This window comes from Balaenoptera ricei, chromosome 8 (assembly GCF_028023285.1).
Source record: "Balaenoptera ricei isolate mBalRic1 chromosome 8, mBalRic1.hap2, whole genome shotgun sequence".
NCBI classification, from domain to species: Eukaryota; Metazoa; Chordata; class Mammalia; order Artiodactyla; family Balaenopteridae; genus Balaenoptera; species Balaenoptera ricei.
This window is the reverse complement of record NC_082646.1, coordinates 90,780,668-90,800,007: the sequence shown is the minus strand read 5'-3', so window position 1 is coordinate 90,800,007 and position 19,340 is coordinate 90,780,668. Positions and strand designations below refer to the sequence as shown.

Genomic DNA, 19,340 nt, shown 5'->3' with positions numbered 1-19,340 from the left:
TCAAGAGAAAATCAGTTTCCCCTGCCCTGGTAAGTAGACAAGCCAAGCCAAGCCAATTTCCTCCCCTGAAAACAATCCAGCACCCGCGTCCTCCAAACCCCACGGTCCTAGAGTCCCCGCGCTGAGCTACCCAGCCTCCGCGCCCTACTCGGCTCCTCCCCATCCCGTAGTGCCACGACCCAGGCAGCTCCCGCCACCCTAAAGGACTACAGCCCCGGCATGCCCCGCGCGGCTGTCGGAGTCTCCCGACCGCGCTTCTCCGCGTACCTAGGTCACGTGACCCGGGGAAGATGGCCGCGCTGACGGCGGAGGTCTTTGCAGCTCTCCAGAGCCTGCTGAAGGTAAATGAGAGGGGTGGGGACAGCGCGAGGCGGGCCTTTGTCTCCGAGACTTTGCACAGAGCAGGAATTGGGAATAAATGGACCCCGATTTGGAGCCACGACGCTGCCACTGCCTCTCACTGTGACTCCTAGCAGGTCGTTGCTCTTTTCCGAGGTTTTTGAAAGTACGAACAAAATTAATACCACTTTGACAGGATAGTGGGGAAACAAGACAATGGAGCTGAAGGCGCTGTACAAATGTTCCCTACTAATAGTCTCTGGGGCTGGCTTTCGGGGTTGGTGCGTTGGGGTTGTAATCTCTAGATCCGCGTTGCCAGTTCTCCATTTCATTTCGCAGCCCAGCTGCGCTCTACAGTTCTCTCCTCTGCGTCCGCCCCGAGTCAAGTGTGCGTTCTGTATTCTCCTGAGTCCTGGGTTTTTAAATTTGCTTTGACCTGTGTGAGGGCCAAAACACTCTCCTGACAATCATTTGAAAAATTGTGAGGATGGAAGGGATGTACTTCATATGGCTTTGTAGGAGACTGGAATTTTTTGCTTGATTTATGACCTTCCCTATAGAAGAAGCGGCGGCTTTATCTTCCTTCGTAGAACTTGTCGCTAGCTGACATTATGCATCTGGTTGCCTGTTGTCTGCCTTTCTCACAAGAGCGTGAGATCCACGAGGGACCTTGTTTTTAAAAAAACTCCAGACGAAGAGGGTTGAGTTAATTACACTCAGCAGTTCATGGCACAGCGTCATCATTGGTCCACGCAATGGTCCTTCTTTTGTTTTAACCGCCTCCCCAGTGTTCACTTGTATTCTCCAATCTCTACGGGCATCTACTGTTATTCACAAATGTATGCGTAACAAGCGTATCCTCCACACCTGGCATACAGCATGTGCTCAAATAAATAGCTGTTCTATGAATTAATAAATGTTGTAAAGCTGGGACTGGAAACCTAGAGCTCTCAACTCCCAACCCAGTGCCTTTTCACCCTTACTGTGGCTGCTCTGCCCCCAACCTCCACCCCAATCCCTCTTCGTTCTATGGGCTTTTTTTCTTTAATACACTTATAAAAATCATTATTAATGTGTAACACACATACAAAAAAAGTGCACAGATTATAAGTGCACCGTTTAATGATTTATTACCACCACCACAGTCAAACAATGAAATGTTACCAGTACGACAGAAGTCTCTCTGTTGTCCCTTCGTTATTTCCCTCACTCTGCTCCCCAACAGTAACCACTATCTTTATTTCTAATATGTCAGTTTAATATGGCTCACATTTGAACTTCACATAAATGGAATAATAGGGCATATTTTTGTGTGTGTTTCTGGCTTCTTTTGTTTACTATTATGTAGCAGTAGTTCATTCATTTGCATTCCTATTGTCCTATGTACTTTCTTTTTTAAAAAAATTACATAAACTTTTAATTTTGAGATATAGGTTTACAGGCAGTTGCAAGAAACAATACAGAAAGATCCCATTTACCCATTACTCAGTTTCCCCCAATGGTAACATCTTGCAAAACTATAGTATGATATCACAACCAGGATATTAACATTGATAGTCAAGATTCAGAACATTTTCCATCACCACGGTGTTCTTCATGTTGCCCCTTTATAGCCACACCCCCTTTCCCCTCTGCCCTCACCCCTTTTGTAACCTCTGGTATTCACCAATTTTTTCTTCGTTTCTGTAATTTTGTCATTTCAAGAATGTTATATAAGTGAGGGACTTCCCCAGTGGCGCAGTGGTTAAGAATCCGCCTGCCAATGCAGGGGGCACAGGTTCGATCCCTGGTCTGGGAAGATCCCACTTGCTGTGGAGCACCTCAGCTCATGCACCACAACTACTGAGCCTGTGCTCTAGAGCCTGTGAGCCACAACTCCTGAGCCCACGTACCACAGCTACTGAAGCCCATGCACCTAGAGCCCGTGCTCCGCAACAAGAGAAGCCACCGCAATGAGAATCCCGTGCACCATAAGGAAGAGTAGACCCCGCTACCTGCAACTAGATAAAGTCCGTGCACAGCAACGAAGACCCAATGCAGCCAAAAACAAAAATAAATAAATACTATAAAAAAATAATCAGTTGGGCTTCCCTGGTGGCGCAGTGGTTAAGAATCCACCTGCCAACGCAGGGGACACGGGTTTGAGCCCTGGTCCGGGAAGATCCCACATGCCGCGGAGCAACTAAGCCCATGCACCACAACTACTGAGCCTGCGCTCTAGAGCCCGTGAGCCACAACTACTGAGCCCGCGTGCTACAACTACTGAAGCCTGGGCGCCTAGAGCCCGTGCTCCGCAACAAAGACAAGCCACTGCAATGAGAAGCCCGCTCACTGCAACAAAGAGTAGCCCCTGCTCTCTGCAACTAGAGAAAGCCCGCGCGCAGCAGTGAAGACCCAACACAGCCAAAAATAAATAAATACATAAATAAATTTATTTAAAAAAAAAATCAGTTGTTTCTATACACGAACAATGAAACATTCCACAAAAAAAAAAGAATGTTATATTAGTGAAATCATACAATATGTAACCTTTTGGGATTGGCTTTTTTCATTGAGCCTAATTTTCTGGAACGATGTTATGTGTTTTAATAGTTCTTTCCTTTTTATTGCTGAGTAGTATTCTATGGTATGACATCTACATTGTTTCCAGTTTTTTGCTATTACAAATAAACCTGCTATAAACATTTGTATACAGATTTCTGTATGAACATAAGTCTTTATTTCTCTGAAATTAATGCCCAGGAGTACAGTTCTGGATCATTTGGTAGTTACATGTTTAGGGTTTTGTTGTTGTTTTTATGAAACTGCCAAACTCTTTTCCAGAGTGGCTGTACTACTTTACATTCCCAACAGCAATGCATGAATGGTCCAGTTTCTCCCCATCCTCGCCAGCATTTATTGTCATTACTATATTTTATTTGAGCTATTCTGATAGGTGTGTATTTACATCTCATTGTGGTTTTAATTTGAAGTTCCCTAATGGTTAATGATGTTGGACATCTTTTCGTGTGCTTATTTACCATCTGTGTATCTTCTTCAGCAGAATATTGCTTTATGTCTTTTGCTCATATTCTAATTTCATTGTTTGCTTTTTTACTTTTGCATTTCTTTATATATTCTAGATAGTGGTCCTTTGTCAGATATGTGGTTTGCACATATTCTTTCCTAGTATTTAACTGTCTTTTCATCCTCTTCACAAAGGTGTATTAATTTGGTAGGTCTGCTGTAACAAAGTACTACAGACTTGGTGGCTGACACAACAGAAATGTATTGTGTCCCAGTTCTGGAGGCCAGAAGTCTGAGATCAAGGTGTCAGCCAAGTTGGTTTCTTCTGAGGGCTTTGAGGGACAAATTGTTCTGTGCCTCTCTCCTATAACTTCTGGTGGTTTCTGGTGATATTTAGTGTATCTTGGCTTGTAGATCTCTGCATTCATCTTCATATGGAGTTCTCCCTGTTTGCATTTTTGTGACTAAATTTCCCCTTTTAATTAGGACATCAGTCATATTGGATTAGGGGCCACCCTGTGACCTCATCTTCACTATTTATATCTGCAATAATCCTATTTCTAAATGAGATCACATTTTGAGATAGTGGGGGTTATGATTTCAATATATGACTTTTAGGGGAGACACAGTTCAACCCATAACAGGAGTTTTAGCAGAGCAAAAAATGTTTTAATTTTGATGAAATACAGTTTTTCAAAACTTTTTCCTTTTATGAATTATGATTTTTTAATGAATTACACTTTTGGTGTAAAGTCTAAGAACTCTGTGAAGCCATAGCTCTCCAAATTTTCCCCTATTTTTATCTAAAAGTTTTATAGTTTTATACTTTACATTTGTATAACATTTTTTAAAAATTTATTTTATTTTTGGCTGCGTTGGGTCTTTGTTGCTGCGCGCGGGCTTTCTCTAGTTGCGGTGGGTGGGGGCTACTCTTCGTTGCAGTGCGTGGGCTTCTCGTGGTGGCTTCTCTTGTTAAGGAGCACGGGCTCTAGGCACGCGGGCTTCAGTAGTTGTGGCACGCGGCCTCAGTAGTTGTGGCTTGCGGGCTCTAGAGCACAGGCTCAGTAGTTGTGGTACACGGGCTTAGTTGCTCTGCGGCATGTGGGATCTTCCCAGACCAGGGCTCTAACCTGTGTCCCCTGCACTGGCAGGCAGATTCTTAACCACTGCGCCACCAGGGAAGTCCCTACATTTATATAACATTTAAGTCCATGATTGATTTTGCATTAATTTTGTATAAGGTGTGTGGAAAAGTTTGAGAATTTTTTTTTTTTTTTTGGCCTGTGAATGTGCCCTTGTTCCAATATCATTTGTTGAAAAGGGCTTTCTTTCCTCCATTGAATTGCTTTTGCAACTTTGTCAAGAATCACTTGCTCATATTTACTGGGTCTACTTCAGGGTTCTTTAGTTTGTTCCATTGATCTATTTGTTTATCCCTCTGAGAATACCATACAGTCTTGATTATCGTAGCTATATAATAAGTCTTGAAATCAGATAGATGGATTCCTCCTACTTCATTCTTTATCAAAATTGTTTTAGCTATTCTAGTTCCTTTGCCTTCCTGTATAAATTTTAGAATGATCTTGGATATATCTAAAAAAAAAAAACTTGCTGAGATTTTCATAGGAATTGGGTTAAATCTGTATATCATTTAGGAGCAAATTGACATCTTAATGTGTTGAATCATCCAATCCATGATCATGATGTGTCTCCCCATTGATTTAGATCCTTGATTTTTTTTATCTGTATTGTATAATTTTCAGTATACAAGTCCTGTACATGTTTTGTTAGATTTATACCTAAGTATTTCTCTCTTTTTTTTTTTTTTTGAGCAATTGCAAATGATATTGTACTTTTAATTCCAGTGTCCACATGTTCATTGCTAGTGTGTAGAAATACATCTGATTTTAGTATGTGTATCTTGGATCTGCAAACTGCTGAACTCACTTATTCTAACGATTTTTTTGTACATTTCTTGGGACTTTCTCATGGACAGTCATGTCCCTGCAAATAGGGACAGTTTTATTTCTTCCTTTCTGATCTGCAGACCTTTTATTTCTTTCTCTTGCCTTATTTCAGTGGCTAGAATTTTCAGCACAATGTGGAATAACAGTGGTGAGAGCCCACATCCTTGCCTTGTTCCCAACTTTAGTCTTTTCATCATTAAGTATGTTTTCTCTAGGTTTTTTGGTAGATGCTCTATGTCAAGTTATGGAAGTTCCCCTCTATTCCTAATTTTATGAGAGTTTTCATCAAGGATGGATGTTGAATTTTGTCAACTGCTCTTTCTGCATTGATTGATATCCTATGGTTTTCTCCTTGAGCCTGGTAATACGGTGGATCACGTAGATTTTCAAATAGCATCCCTGGAATAAATTCCACCTAGTTATGGTGAATAATCCCTTTATATATTGCTGAATTCTATTTGCTAGTATGTTGTTAAGGATCTTTGCAACTATTTTTTATGAGGGACATTGGTCTGTAGTTGTTTTTTTGTTTTATACAGTCTCTGTCTGATTTCGGTATCAGGGTAATCCTAGCTTTGTGAAATGAATGGGGAAGTGTTTCCTCCTTTTCTGTTTTCTAGAACAGATTGTGTAGACTTAGTTAATTCTTTCTTTAAATGCTTGTTAGAATTCTCCAGTGAAACCATCTGGGTCTGGTGATTTCTGGGGGTTTTAAAATTACAAATTCAATTTCCTTAACAGTTATAGCACTACTCACGTTTTCAATTTTATATTGGGAGAGTTATGGTAGTTTGTGTTTTTTGAGAAATTGATCCATTTCATTTAAACTGTCAAATTTGTGTGTATAGAGTTGCTTGTAGTTATTCTCTTATTTTCTTTTCGAAATCTGCAGGGTCTGTAGTGATGTGCCCTGCTTCATTCCTGATACTGGTAATTTGTGTCTCCTTTCTTTTTAATTTTGTCAGTCTTGCTAAAAGTTTGTTAATTTTATTGATGTTTTCAAAGAACTAGTTCTTTGTTCCATTGATTTCTCCTTTTTTATGTGTTCAATTTCTTTGGTGTCTGCTCTTTGTTGTTTCCTTCCTTATTCCTTTGGGTTTCTCATGCTCTTGTTTTTCTAGGTTCTTGAGATGAGGACTTAGATTATTTGAGACTTTTCCTCTTTTCTAATATATGCATTTAATGCTGTAAATTTCCCTCTCAGCACCATCTTGGCTGTACCCCCAAAATTTTGGTGGTGTTTTTCATTTTCATTCATTCAGTGTAATTTTTTCAACTTTCCCTTTAATCTGTGGATTATTTAGAAGTGTGTTGTTTAAGTTTCCAAATGTTTGGGCATGTTCTTGTTATCTTATTGATTTCTAATATGATTCCATTGTGATCACTGAGAACACACTCTGTATGATTTAGTTCTTTTAAGTTTGTTAAGGTTTACTTTTTGGCTCAGAATATCATCTATCTCGGTATGTGTTCAGTGAGCTTTTGAAAAGAGTGTGTATTCTGTTGTTACTGGGTAGTGTTCCATAAATGTCAATTAGATTGATTGATGGTGTTGTGGAGTTCTTCTGTGTCCTTGTTGAATCCTGTCTAGTTGTTCTATCAATTGTTGAAAGAGGGGTGTTGAAGACTCCAACTGTATTTATAGATTTGTTGATTTCTCCTTTCAGTTCTGTCTGTTTTTGCTTCACATATTTTGCAGCTCTCTTGCTGAGGGCATGCACATTCAGAATGTCTTCTGGTCAACAGAACCTTTTACCATTACGTAATGTCCCTCTCTGTCTCTGGTAGTTTTCTCTGCTGTGAAGTCTACTTTATCTGATATTAATATAGCCACTCTTGCTTTCCTGATTAATGTTTGCATGATCTATCTTTTTCCATTCTTTTCCTTTTAATATGTCTCTGTCATATTTGAAGGGAGTTTCTTGTAGATAGCATTTAACTGAGCCATATTTTATAATCCACTCAGCCAATTTCTCTTTTAATTGGTATATTTAGACCACTTACAGCCAATGTAATTATTGAAATATTAGAACTTAAGTTTGCCATTTTATTTTTTGTTTTCTATTTGTTCTTTTATTTATTTTTTGTTTCTTTACTTTTACTGCCTTCCTGTGGGTTATTTGATCAATTGAACATTTTTTGGAATTCCATTTTGATTTATCTGTAGTGTTTTAAAATTCATTTCTCTTTATAACTCTTATAGTGGTTGTTCAACTTATTACATTTATTTACTATAACATCACAATCTCAGTGACATGTCAGTGTCATCATTTTACCAGTTAGAGTGAAGTCATCCCTTTATAGTCCTACCCTTATTTATAATATAATTGTCTTAAATATTTCCTCTATATACATTTACAGCCACATAGGACAGTGGCTTTTCTTATTGTTCATATATCCCAGACTTCGAGCTGAAGAACAGGGCCACCCAGAACGCCAGTGGGTGAAAACAAACAAACTCCAACAAATACTTGCTCTCTCTAGCCAAAGACCAAGAAAGGGGCGGCTTAGGAAGACAGAAAACTTTTAGACAATAACTGCTCTACTCCACCAAAACACCACTGAAAACACTGTGGCCGCGCTCCACTGTAGGTCAACAAAGTCTGAGAGGGAACACCCCCCTCAGGGCGGTGTCAGAGAAGGCCAAGTAGGGAGCTGGACCTCCATCCCCACGAGCTGGTAACAAGTTCCGCCACCCCACGGTATTAGTGGAAACTACTGGAGCCAGAACTTCCACCCCTGCCCAGTAGCTACAAGGAACCCCTACTTTTGGGTGTGAGCAGGAGCCAAGTAGGGGAGCTGGACTTCCGTCTGCATTTGGTAGTAATGAAGCAACCACGCCCAGCCCCACCATGCTCCCCCTGCTACCTGAGCAGTGTCAGAGAAAGCCAGCAAAATAGAAGATTTAAATAAGTGCCAGAGGCTCGGAACGTAATATGGCCACGTTATTCCTTTGTCATGAGGTCCGTAGCAGGTCTGTCTTCTCTTCTGCCCTTTCAGAGTCGTCTTACATTTGTTTTGTATAAAGTGCCCAGGGAATGTAGTTGTGTTTAGCAGGAAAAATAGGGAAAAGTACATCTATGTCATCTTCCCAGAAATGGAAGTGTCCTCTGCACCTCTTAGGTGTCACACCATGACGGAGACAGTATTACGTTCTAAAAAAAAATGTATTTTCAGAGTCTGAGTTTGTTGCTTGTTTTGTTTTTTTCCATCTGTGAATTTATAGGCCTCCTCGAAAGATGTTGTCAGACAGCTGTGCCAAGAGAGCTTTTCCAGTTCAGCCCTTGGCTCGAAAAAGCTCTTGGATGTTACGTGTTCCAGCTTGTCTGTGACCCAGGAGGAGGCAGAACAAGTAAGTGGGGTCAGAAGTGACCTCTGGCCCCTGGCTTCTCGGCTCATTAGTCTCTTCCTTGACTTCCCAGTTGTTGCCGCATCCAAGGGAATTTTTCCCCTGAAGTGTCTGTTGACATTATAGCAAACTTAAAATAGATGCTTTTTTCTTTTTTAATGTTAGTGAACTTAAAAGCCATTCATTGTCTTTGAACCTTCACTTCCTTATGATAAGTGAGGCGTGGATGGGAAAAGTATACCCAGAATTGGAGCTCCTGACCATTTCCTTTTCAGACTTGTTACCTAGACAGTACGGACAAAAGCCAACCTTGCTATGATTTTCTTTCCCAGCCTGTAACTTAGCGGTGCTGATGAATTGTTGGCTGGATAGCTTAGGCAGACTTTTCCGGGATGGTTGGGCAGAAGCTGTGAGGCCTGAGTATGATTAGGGAGGAGGTACTGCTGGACCTCACCTGATCTCAGGTGGCCAAGAGGACAAGGATGTATGTAGCACTCACAGCCTTATCTTTCCATGGCAACTATGTTTCTAAAACAGTAATTCATCCAAGCAGACCTGTACTGTTGTTGTTATTTTTTAATCTGGAGCTTGGCTCATTGAAGTGAGAGGCAGCAGCAAGGTTATGAAAGTGAGTTGGAGTCTTAGTTTGGGTTCCTCAAAAGTAGACCCTGAGGCAACGACTTGGCTGCTGGTAGTTACTTGGGAGGTGATTCTAGAAAGCACAAAGGAGGGAGTGAGGAAAATCAGACCGGGAAGAGAGACAAGCCAGTAGAAGGATATGTTAGTGAGGAATATCAGACCGGGAAGAGAGACAAGCCAGTAGAAGGATATGTTAGTGAGGAAAATCAGACCAGGAAGAGAGAGAAGCCAATAAAAGGATATGTTAGTGAGCGGTCACCGCTGTGGGCATTTGCAGTTGGGATCCTGTAAGAAACCACGTGGATAAATGCCCCAGCACTGTCACCCTGGAAGGCAGGGAGGTTGGGGCGTTTATCCACTCACTCCCACCCTTCACCAGTAGAGGCTTAATGTCCCCTCGCCTCTGGGTTGTGCTTTTCTGAGCTGAGCAACCTCCCGTGGCATCTGGGAAAGTCCTAAAGAGGAGGAAGTTACCTCCAGAGAGTCCTGTTCTGTTCAGCTGAGCAGCAGATTTACTTTTCCTCGCCCCACCAGGTGACAGCCTAGGGGCAAGGACGTGACAGTCCAGCCAGCCTGGGTGAAAAGCCCCAACTCCCCAGGAGCCAGTGCCTCTGGCAGCAATTCAGTAAGCACGGCTTTGGGTGCTGGCACAGGCCGTGCAGCCACACTCGGAAGCCCAAGCCGTGGGCCCCGGTGTTTCTGCAGCCCTCGCGGTCCAGAGGCCGGGGATTGGTGCAGCGCTGTCTAGTAGCACCACTGACTTTCCGCTTCTCCCACATTAAGAGGGGAACAGGCTAGAAAGTTAGCTTAAGGTCAGAGTCCGTGCACAAGGAAGGGGATTTATTAACCCTTTGCCCACAAGCAGAGACTTTCTGGCAGGTTGACAGCATCCTCGGTCAGGCAGCTACATGTCTTCTAAGCAACAGGTGAACTTGGAGGCGGGCCGAGGCACGTGAGCATCCGCATCTGCACCAGGGGCCTCCGGACTCCTGGGATTCAGTTTGAATGACGGTGGTGGTCTGTGGCAGGCCCTCTTCCCAGCAGGGGAGATAGAGCCCTGTCCCCTGTCCCGCTGCCCCTCACCACCCAGGGCTCCCCGTCTATCCTGCAGCTGCTCCAGGCTCTGCACCGCCTCACCAGGCTAGTGGTGTTCCGTGACCTGTCCTCCGCTGAGGCGATTCTGGCACTCTTTCCTGAAAATTTCCACCAAAACCTCAAAAACCTGCTGACAAAAATCATCCTAGAACACGTGTAAGTGCTTATTTCTTGGGAGTTTCTTGTAATGCTTGTATTTTTTATTCCTGTTCTGGAAAAAATATGCTGATTCTTGAAAAGCAAGCACAGGTAAGCAAAAAGAAGGAAACCATAATCCCACCACCCAGAGGGTTAGCAGTGTTAATTCCTGAATGGGAAACCTTTTAAGACTGGTTTATTTTTTCCATTTACACATAGAGGGGTTGGTTTTGCTTTTGTTTTTAACACAATGGGATCATGCCGTTTTATAACTTGCTTGTTTTCATTTAACAGTATTAACATTAATGATATTTCAGGTCGATAAATATTTACCTTCAATATCATTCTTAATGGCTAAATATATTCCATTACATGAAGAAATTATGTGTAATTTAGTTAATAAATTCCTTAGGGTTGGACATTTAGGCTATTGGCAGTTTTCACTGCAGTGAACAATTTATGGTGGAACCTTTGCCCACATTGTGCTTCCTTATTTCCTGACTAGTAAATGGTGGTATTGAGGCTTTGGCTTTTTATTATCGAGTCCGCCATCGGAAAGATTGCACCAGCTACTCCTCCACCAGGAGGACATTGATGTGCCACTCTCCCCACACCATCACCAGCACTGAGGGTGTTTTGTTTTGTTTTGTTTTTTTACTTTTTATTCCCAGTTTCACAAATGGCAAATGGTACCTCATTTCAGTTTATATATCTTTGGTACTAGTGATGTCAAATATCTTTTTCACGTTATTGGTCATTTTTATTCTTTTGTGAATTTTCTGTACATTTTCTAGCTGGGCAGATCCTTTTAGATACATACAATTTAAGCAGAACGGATTAACTGCTGGTTAGCAGCAGGCTTGAAGAGACCTCTCTGATAGTAATAACTGATAATGCTTACTTCCCAAGGGTTTTGTTGTTTATTTAGAAACTTTCTGTTGCGTGACCACAGTTTACTCTGACTCTGCTCGGCATCTCACTATGGCGTGATGTGTGTAGCATCAGACACGTCTGTCTAGATGTGTTTTGCGTAAGATGCCGTACTCTGCGTAGTAGATGCTCAGTAAAAAGTTGACCTTTTCTGTTTTGTCTCTGAGAACAATAGCACAGTTACAGCGCATTTAGCGTTTTCTTGCTTTTCCTAAGCCATGAAAACTAACAGCGCCTATGGCCTTAACATCACTCAGTTTTGTAAAACAAGCAAACAAAAAACTGCTTCTTGGAGGGAGGCGTTTCTTGGTCCTTTCGTGTCAGGAGGTGATTATAGGTTTTAAGAGCACAGAAGGAGCAGAGGCCCAGGCCCATGGGCCTCATTATCAGAAGACTCAATTCGCATCCCTTTTCCATTATATTTTTCTTATCTTTCCCTCTTAAACAGACCTACTTGGAGAGCTGAAGCCCAAACAAATCAGAGTGAGTACCAAGAAACCTGCCTCTTCCTCCCTCCCCCTCCTCCCCAGCCCCAGCCCTAAATCTACCAGAGTTTTTAAGTAAAGTCAAAGTGAATTAACCTAATCCCAAACCGAGTAGTGTTAAGTATTTCTTTTTAATTCCACTTTTTAATTTTTTTTCTGGTTATAAACCTAATATAATAGAGGCATGTTGTTAAAAAACAAATATCCTAAGCAGAAAGTGAAGTACTTAAAATAACTATATTTCCATTGGAAAACAAATTAACCATAATTGAAATTAGTGTGAAAGATTGAATAAAAGTGGGTGTTTGATAAACGTTCACTAAACTCACTCTGCGCCGGTCACAGTGGCGCAGACTCTACCTGCATTAACTCATTTAGTCCTCCCAACAACCCTGTGAGCTAGGCTGAGATCATCCCCCTTTCACAGGTGAGCAAACAGAGGCTCGGAGGTTAGACAGGTGGTAGAACCCACATTCAAGCCAAGTCTGTGTGTCTCTCAAACAAAAGCTCTCTCCGCTATTGTCAAAGCTACACATTTCCTAAGACTCCGGCCACAGCCTCCTCTTCTCCACCTGCGTCATTCCTCATTCTGTCCGGACATCTGGAGGGTTGGGTGTTCAGGCAGAAGCCTGGAGGTGCTGACCACCACGAATGCGCACTAAGTGCAGGGGTAGGGAAGGCCCAGGGCTTGCTGTGGGGTCTTGGGCCCTGTCTGTCTGTCTCCCTCAGAGGCTTGCTGTGTGGATCCCATGCATTGCGCACGTGCAGCCCTTGGAGCTGCCTGCCGTCGAGGGAAGGCTTAGTCACGCAGGCGGCGTGCGCACTGAGCCGAGCTGTCCCCACACAGTCTCTCTGCCGCGCCTGGTCGACCTGGACTGGAGGGTGGACATCAGAACCTCCTCAGACAGCATCAGCCGCATGGCCGTCCCGACCTGCCTGCTCCAGATGAAGGTACATCCGCTCTCATGCCCACTAGAAGCAAAGGAGGGGCAGCAGGCACTCGGCGCCCCTGCGGGCCAGCAGAAATGCCAGACTCCAAGTTTTAGGATCTCCAACCCCATAAATAAAAAAAATTTAGCACCCCCAAAATGCAGTGTTTATTTAGAAAGTATATGTGTATTAACATAGCACAGTCATAATAAAACATATAGTGAAACTAGAAATTTTAAAATAAGACAAACACAAAATATAAATTTTAAAATAATTTGCTGATACCTAAAGGTTGTCTTAGACGCTTACAGGAAGGTTTGGCTTTAACGATAGAAGCACGCACTCAGATTTCCAATTGCCTTCTTGAGAATTTTGGTGTACTTTTCCAAATTCTTGTCCAGTCTTAGGAGGCTGTTGCTGTTTGTACTGTGCTGAACAAGGGCTCCTATTAGCAGTTGGAGAAGTATCAGTTCTTCATCTTATTGTTCACATTCTTCATTGGTGTTATCTTCACTTCGCAGTTATTTTCAGGAGTCTTTTTAAGCCACATACCCATTTTTAGGGTTTGTTTAGTTAAAACTAGGTAGCATAATGCTGTATTTACTTAACCACCAGACACCCAGAAACTCAACAGCTGTAAGAAAATGAAAGAGGGTGCCTCTAACAACTAAGTTTTTAACTATTACTAAGGCTTACTTTAAAAAAAAAAAAAGTACAAATACATATAACTAGAGGTTGTAATATTTTTCCCGCATCCCAGAGGATTCTTACATACCCCTAGAGCCCACGGCCTAAAGTACCAGCATGAACCCAGGATGTTTCCTCACGCGGGTGCCCAGAGGGAGTTGGGGGCGGGAGGGTGAGCGAGCCTGGCTTCTCCGACCCCTGCCCGGAGCCCCTGAGACAGCTCCCTCCCTGTCCCCATTTGCTGAGTGCCTCCAGGCTGCGACTCTCCGTGACTCTGAGCAAAGCGCCTCTCTTCCGAGCTTCGAGCTTCGCCAGAACGGGGTAGGTAGGGCCTGCCGGTCGAAGAGAGGCAGCTCTGACTTTGGGGCAGTGTTCTCTTTTCAGATCCAGGAAGATGCCAGTCTGTGTGGGGAGCAGCCCTCCATGTCAGCTGTCACCGTGGAGCTGAGTAAGGAGACCCTGGACACGATGTTAGACGGGTTGGGCCGCATCCGGGACCAGCTCTCCGCTGTGGCCAGCAAGTGACGCGGCCAGCCGGCCCCCAGCACACGCCGCTGTCCTCGCAGCAGGCAGCGGTGGGGACGTGGGAGCTGCCATCCAGCCCGGGCGCGGTTGGACCAGGCGGAAGCAGCCAGGCCCGCGCGCTGCTTTTTCCTCTTTCCGAAGTTGGAGCAGAAGCTGCTGTCTCGTGAGGCTCCTGTGTGGGACTTCATGACCCCAGTGGCAGCAGGAGGGAGCGTTTGCTTGGTCAGCCGCCTCCGCCTGGCTGATTGGAAAATTCAGGCCCAAACTGCGGCACTCGTCTTAATAAGTTCCTTTCGCTCTGATGAGCCCATTTCCAGCTCTGGAATGCACGCAGGGAGTCAGGTGGGTGACGCCAGCAGTTCTGCTTCTCTGTCACAGAAGCCAGGCGGATCCCACAGGGCAGAGCCCCCTCTGCGTGCCTGCCTGCCCCGAGTCCGGAGCCTTCCCGAGCTCCCTCAGCCCTGCTGGACCACCTGGCAGCGTAGGAAGTCTGAAATGGGAACTCACTTCCTTCTCCATAGAACCAGAGGCCCCTTCCTTGATGTAATGCAGCCACTCAGGGTGAAGAAGTAGGAGTGATTAGAAATAAATAACAGTTCTAAAAACTTCACGATTCCGGTCACGCTTCTGTAGCTTCTGTCCTTAGCCTGGGTCGTTTCCTTAGGCCAGTGCTGCCTCTCGTTCGTAAAGATGACCCCACCTTCCTCGTTCCTGGCTCAGCTCGTCACCATGGGATGACCTGAAACCGGGCCTGTGAACCGGCCCACCTTCCGCGTATCCGTCTGTCACGTAGAGCAAAAGAAAGCGCGGCGACATCAGCAGGAGCTTGTCGCGAGAGCTGTGATGAAAGCGCTCTTTGAGGAGTTTAAGCAGACGGAGTCGTCTGTCACGGGCCGGACAAGTCCCGGGGGCTCCGTGTAAGGTGTCCCCCTCCCTTCTCCAGGTCACCCAGTAGCAAGAGCCTGCGTGCTCTGAGCGCTTTGTTTGGCGGCTTCTCAGGTGGTGTGTGTGGACGGGGTGGGGGAGGCAGGACTTTGGGTTAAGGGGATGCTCTTGAGCTCAGTTCCTGCCCACCCAAAGGCTGGGTTTGGTTTGTTTTCTTTTAATTAAATGGGAATAATAATCATACCTACTCTACAGCGCTTTTGTGAAGATTAAGTGATAAAATGTACCTAAAAGCACTTAGCACTGTTACGGAAAATAGGAAGGACTGGATAATGCTGGCCTTGGTTACTAATGGGAAGGAAAGTAGAAAGCTCTCTGCATTCAGTGCTTCATCTGCTGTAAAGGGGTTGGTGTGACTGTCATGTTATTCTCCCTTTATCAATGAGGGAATCAGCTCATCGAGGTGAAGTCCCTGCTAGTAAATGGCCTCATCAGGACTTGGGCCCAGATTTCTCTACCACACAGGACTGTGCAAGGGACTTGACATTCTGTGATTTTAGCTCCATTTGGAAAATACTGGAACTGAAGTAGAGATGAGGAATCTTACTTCTCCCCCCCATCCCCCCAGTGAAACGCTAGGGAAGTCAAGAAAAAAACCCCAAGCCCCTCTCTGTCTGCCATCTCCTGGAAGCTGAGCTACCTACTGTCAAAATGGCAGTTCTTCACCTGTTTGGAGCCATAACCATTGAGAATCTGATGGAAGCCATGGATCCCTTCTGTAGGAGATGAACACTTGATTTTTCACATTCAAGGACAAGCATTCATGGACCCTGGAGACCTGCCCACTATCTCCAGGTCAAGGGCCCCTGGTCTCACCCTCAGGTTGAGTTCAGCCTTGTCATGAATTCATCCCCCTCTCTTTTCCTTCCACTCTCTGTGACCCGCAGACGGAGATCTCCAAAAGCCCATTCGCTGGGCTTCCCATGGGACTCCGTAAGAAACTGAGTAGAAGCAGGAAGCCTGGCATGGGTGTCTGGACAGGTGAACATCCCTTTAGGCAGATCCACCCGAACAGAATCCTCTGGGTGCATGACACATAGCGTTCAAGAAATAACACTGAGAGGGCTTCCCTGGCGGCGCAGTGGTTGAGAGTCTGCCTGCCAATGCAGGGGACACGGGTTCGAGCCCTGGTCTGGGAAGATCCCACATGCCGCGGAGCAACTGGGCCCGTGAGCCACAACTACTGAGCCTGCGCGTCTGGAGCCTGTGCTCCGCAACAAGGGAGGCCGTGACAGTGAGAGGCCCGCGCACCCCAATGAAGAGTGGCCCCCACTTGCCGCAATTAGAGAAAGCCCTCGCACAGAAATGAAGACCCAACACAGCCATAAATAAATAAATAAATAAATAATAAAGAACGAGGATTAAAAAAAAATTAAAAAAAAAAAAAAACACCGATAAACGTTTGCTACCCTTCACCTCACGCGCTCGTTTAAGTGGGTGGTTTTCCTGCTGTTGGCGAGGATGGATGGTGTGTAGATACCGTGTTAATGGGTTGGCTTGACCCTATCTCCGAAAAAACCTCCGAGCTTCTACCTCAGATGAAGTTCCTTCGTTCCGTGCTTGTCTGGTTTCCCAGTAGTACTTTGTGCAATGAGCAGCTGCCTGCAAACTCCTTCCCTCAGGGCGAGGCAGGGTTTGGGTGTCCAGACTCCATTCACGGAAGGGCGATGATAGGTCTCGGTGGTGGCTCCCCTTGGCTTCCAGCACTGTCCGCCCACCCAGGCACAGGGGTGAGTGGATGGCTCAGTCCTGACCGACGTCCGTGCCCTGCAGAGATTGTCCCATGATTGCACCTGACTCAAACTGGGCCAGACTGATCTTTCCCTACGCCTGTTCTGCTGGAATTGGCAGCGAAGACAGCCTCCTGCCTCTCGGCTCTGGTAGTGAAGCCAGGGATGCTCGGGCCCACCTTCCTCACACGAAAGCCCACCTGCAGTAGGAGAGGCTAGCCCGGAGCGAAGCAGAACCCAGAGGTGGGGAAGAGGGTAAGAAAATCCGGTGTGGTTGATGCCAGTCCCAATCCTCCTCCTAGTGTATCCATCAGGATGGGTCAGGTTTGAGTTAAAATGGAGTGGGACTTATTTTTATCAGGAATGGTAAGACATGCAGGCACAAAAATGATCATAAAGAAGTTTCTACTAACATATCCGTAGAAGCAGGAGGCATGCAACATCTTGCAGTGCCACATGGAGAGGGACCGGGGTTGGTCGGGAGGCACAGAGGGCCAGGGGATAGCATGGCCCAGAGCCTTTACTGGGATTTTCGCAGGAAGGAATGGGCGAGGCAGTGTGGGTACACTGAGTTAGCATAGGGTTGACTAGTTTGGATAATTCTGGCAGGTCTGGGCTACAGGTGTGGCCCCTAGCTGTCCAGTACCTGGTCCTGGGGTGGTTCAGGGCAGGGAGAACGCTGGCTTGGGTGCGAGTTTGATAGAAGACATAGTTGGGGCTGTGGCTGTAGATTGGTTGGTTTGTGTATCAAAGGCGTGTTCTCACAGGAGCTGTTTGCTATCTCTAGGAATTAGCTAGCCCTAGGAGGTCAGTCTCTTCAGGGTCAAGGCCCCAAATGCCTAAGCATCAAGAATACAGAAAATAAGAAAATGTAGTCAATGCAAGGTTATGCTATAGTAACAAACAATCCCAAGATTGCAGTGGCTTTTACACAACAAAAGTGTATTTTTGCTACAACAGTCAGTGCAGGTTGGGGACAAAGGGCAAGTGCTCTGCTCACCATACTTACTAAGGGACCAAGGACAGGGAAGCTTCATCTCAACACACGCCTCCCCTGTCACCGAGGCAGGATGAGGGAATATGGCGGATCACAGGCTTGCACTTGAAGTTCTGCCCAGAAGGGACAGGCCAGTCACGTGGTCACACCTGGCTTTAAAGAGGGCAGAGGACGTTAGTCCGTCCATGTACCATGAAGGAAGAGAAATGGGATGTTTACGATCAGCTCTTACAACTACTGTCCCCTGACATCTGAACCGAAGACTTCTTTTTGCCTAAACTCATCTGTACTTATAAACAAAAGAACTGTGAGTAACAACACACATGCCGTCTTGTCACCTTTTCTCACGATAAACCTCATCACCTGTGTGGCACTAGAAAGGTGTGAAACATCTTCCCAAATATCTTACCGCCTGTTCACCTTACCCTCCTGAAGTCGGTGGATCATCGTTCCCTGAGGATCTGTGCATTTTCCTGAGAAGGTGTCTGCTCCTTCTGAGGACAGGGCCAGGGCTGAGTTAGAACTCCAGTCTGGGTCTTTCAACTCAAAGGCTTGTGCTCTCTCCATTCCTGCCTTGATCTTGGAAAAAGAAAACTTGGGTTCTTCACAGATAGCAGAACTTTACCTGTAATCTAGTGACATTCAGCTCCCTCCCTCATCAGTCCTGCCTTCCTACTTCCTGCTTCTGGTGATTTTCAGGTCCAAAGGCAGTGACCTGAGGACCAGACATTTGGGTCTTTCCCACACACGCTGGTTTTCTAAACACACACGGTGGGCGCCATGTCTAATGGTTGTTAGTCAAGCTCTGTGCTCTGGTATTTACGGATATCCAGGAAGTGAGTCCAGTGTGGTACAGAGGGCTTTTCGTTATTTTGTTCAGTAAAGTGAGATGTTATCAGAAGTGAGAGAGGGTTTTTATTACATTTTAAAAATATTTTCATCTAGAAACCATTGGCTACCTGGCATTTTGAAAGTTTTCCAGTGGTTGGACATTTACAAGAACTATTTTGAACCTGTACCCACTGACTTCTAAATACTGATCATTCTTAAACATTCTTTCACCCGCATGATGCTGACTTTTGTACAACTTCTTTCTTTCTTTAGTGCTCACATTTCTGTGGTTTAGTTGTCCTTTTTACAACTACTTTAAGAAAGAAAAAAGATTTCTCAGTAGCATTTCCTGGTTGGTACCAGAGGACCCTAATCTCTGAGGGGAGAGAGCCATTCTTCATTTGAGGGAATGTCAAGAGCTCTGGGGAGCTGAGCTTCTACTAGCCCTGGGCTCTTGGGAAAGACTCTGATGGGCTTTTCCACCCCATCTGTAAGCGGAGATAAGATAACTACTTAGGTAATGCATCTCATAGATTTATAGTAAACTACAAAGCAGACCCCTTGGCTGAAGAATGGGACTCTCTTGGCTATCGGTTTCAGTGTTGCATTAGCCATGTGACCTTAGGCACATCCCATACAGTGAAACACAATGCTGTCCCAACAGGTTAAATCATAAATGAATTGAGAGATGCTATGGGATATCGGAGGGCTCTGGGGTCAGTATAAATGTACACTGGATCCACAGCT

At 45.0% G+C, this 19,340-nt stretch overlaps 1 protein-coding gene across 2 annotated transcripts; it reads left to right on the top strand.

Moving 5' to 3' along the window:
- The first annotated feature begins 272 nt into the window (after positions 1-272).
- On the top strand, positions 273-14,695 carry COMMD9 (COMM domain containing 9). Of its 2 annotated transcripts, none has more exons than XM_059931395.1 (6): positions 273-341; positions 8,539-8,664; positions 10,412-10,551; positions 11,912-11,946; positions 12,796-12,899; positions 13,950-14,695. In XM_059931395.1, exons 1-6 carry the CDS (start codon positions 291-293, stop codon positions 14,088-14,090), a joined length of 597 nt encoding a protein of 198 aa, XP_059787378.1. In that variant the 5' UTR covers positions 273-290; the 3' UTR covers positions 14,091-14,695. The 2 variants fall into 2 exon arrangements, with proteins under 2 accessions (XP_059787378.1, XP_059787377.1); XM_059931394.1 differs by having other exon boundaries at positions 12,634-12,899.
- Positions 14,696-19,340: the final 4,645 nt, after the last annotated feature.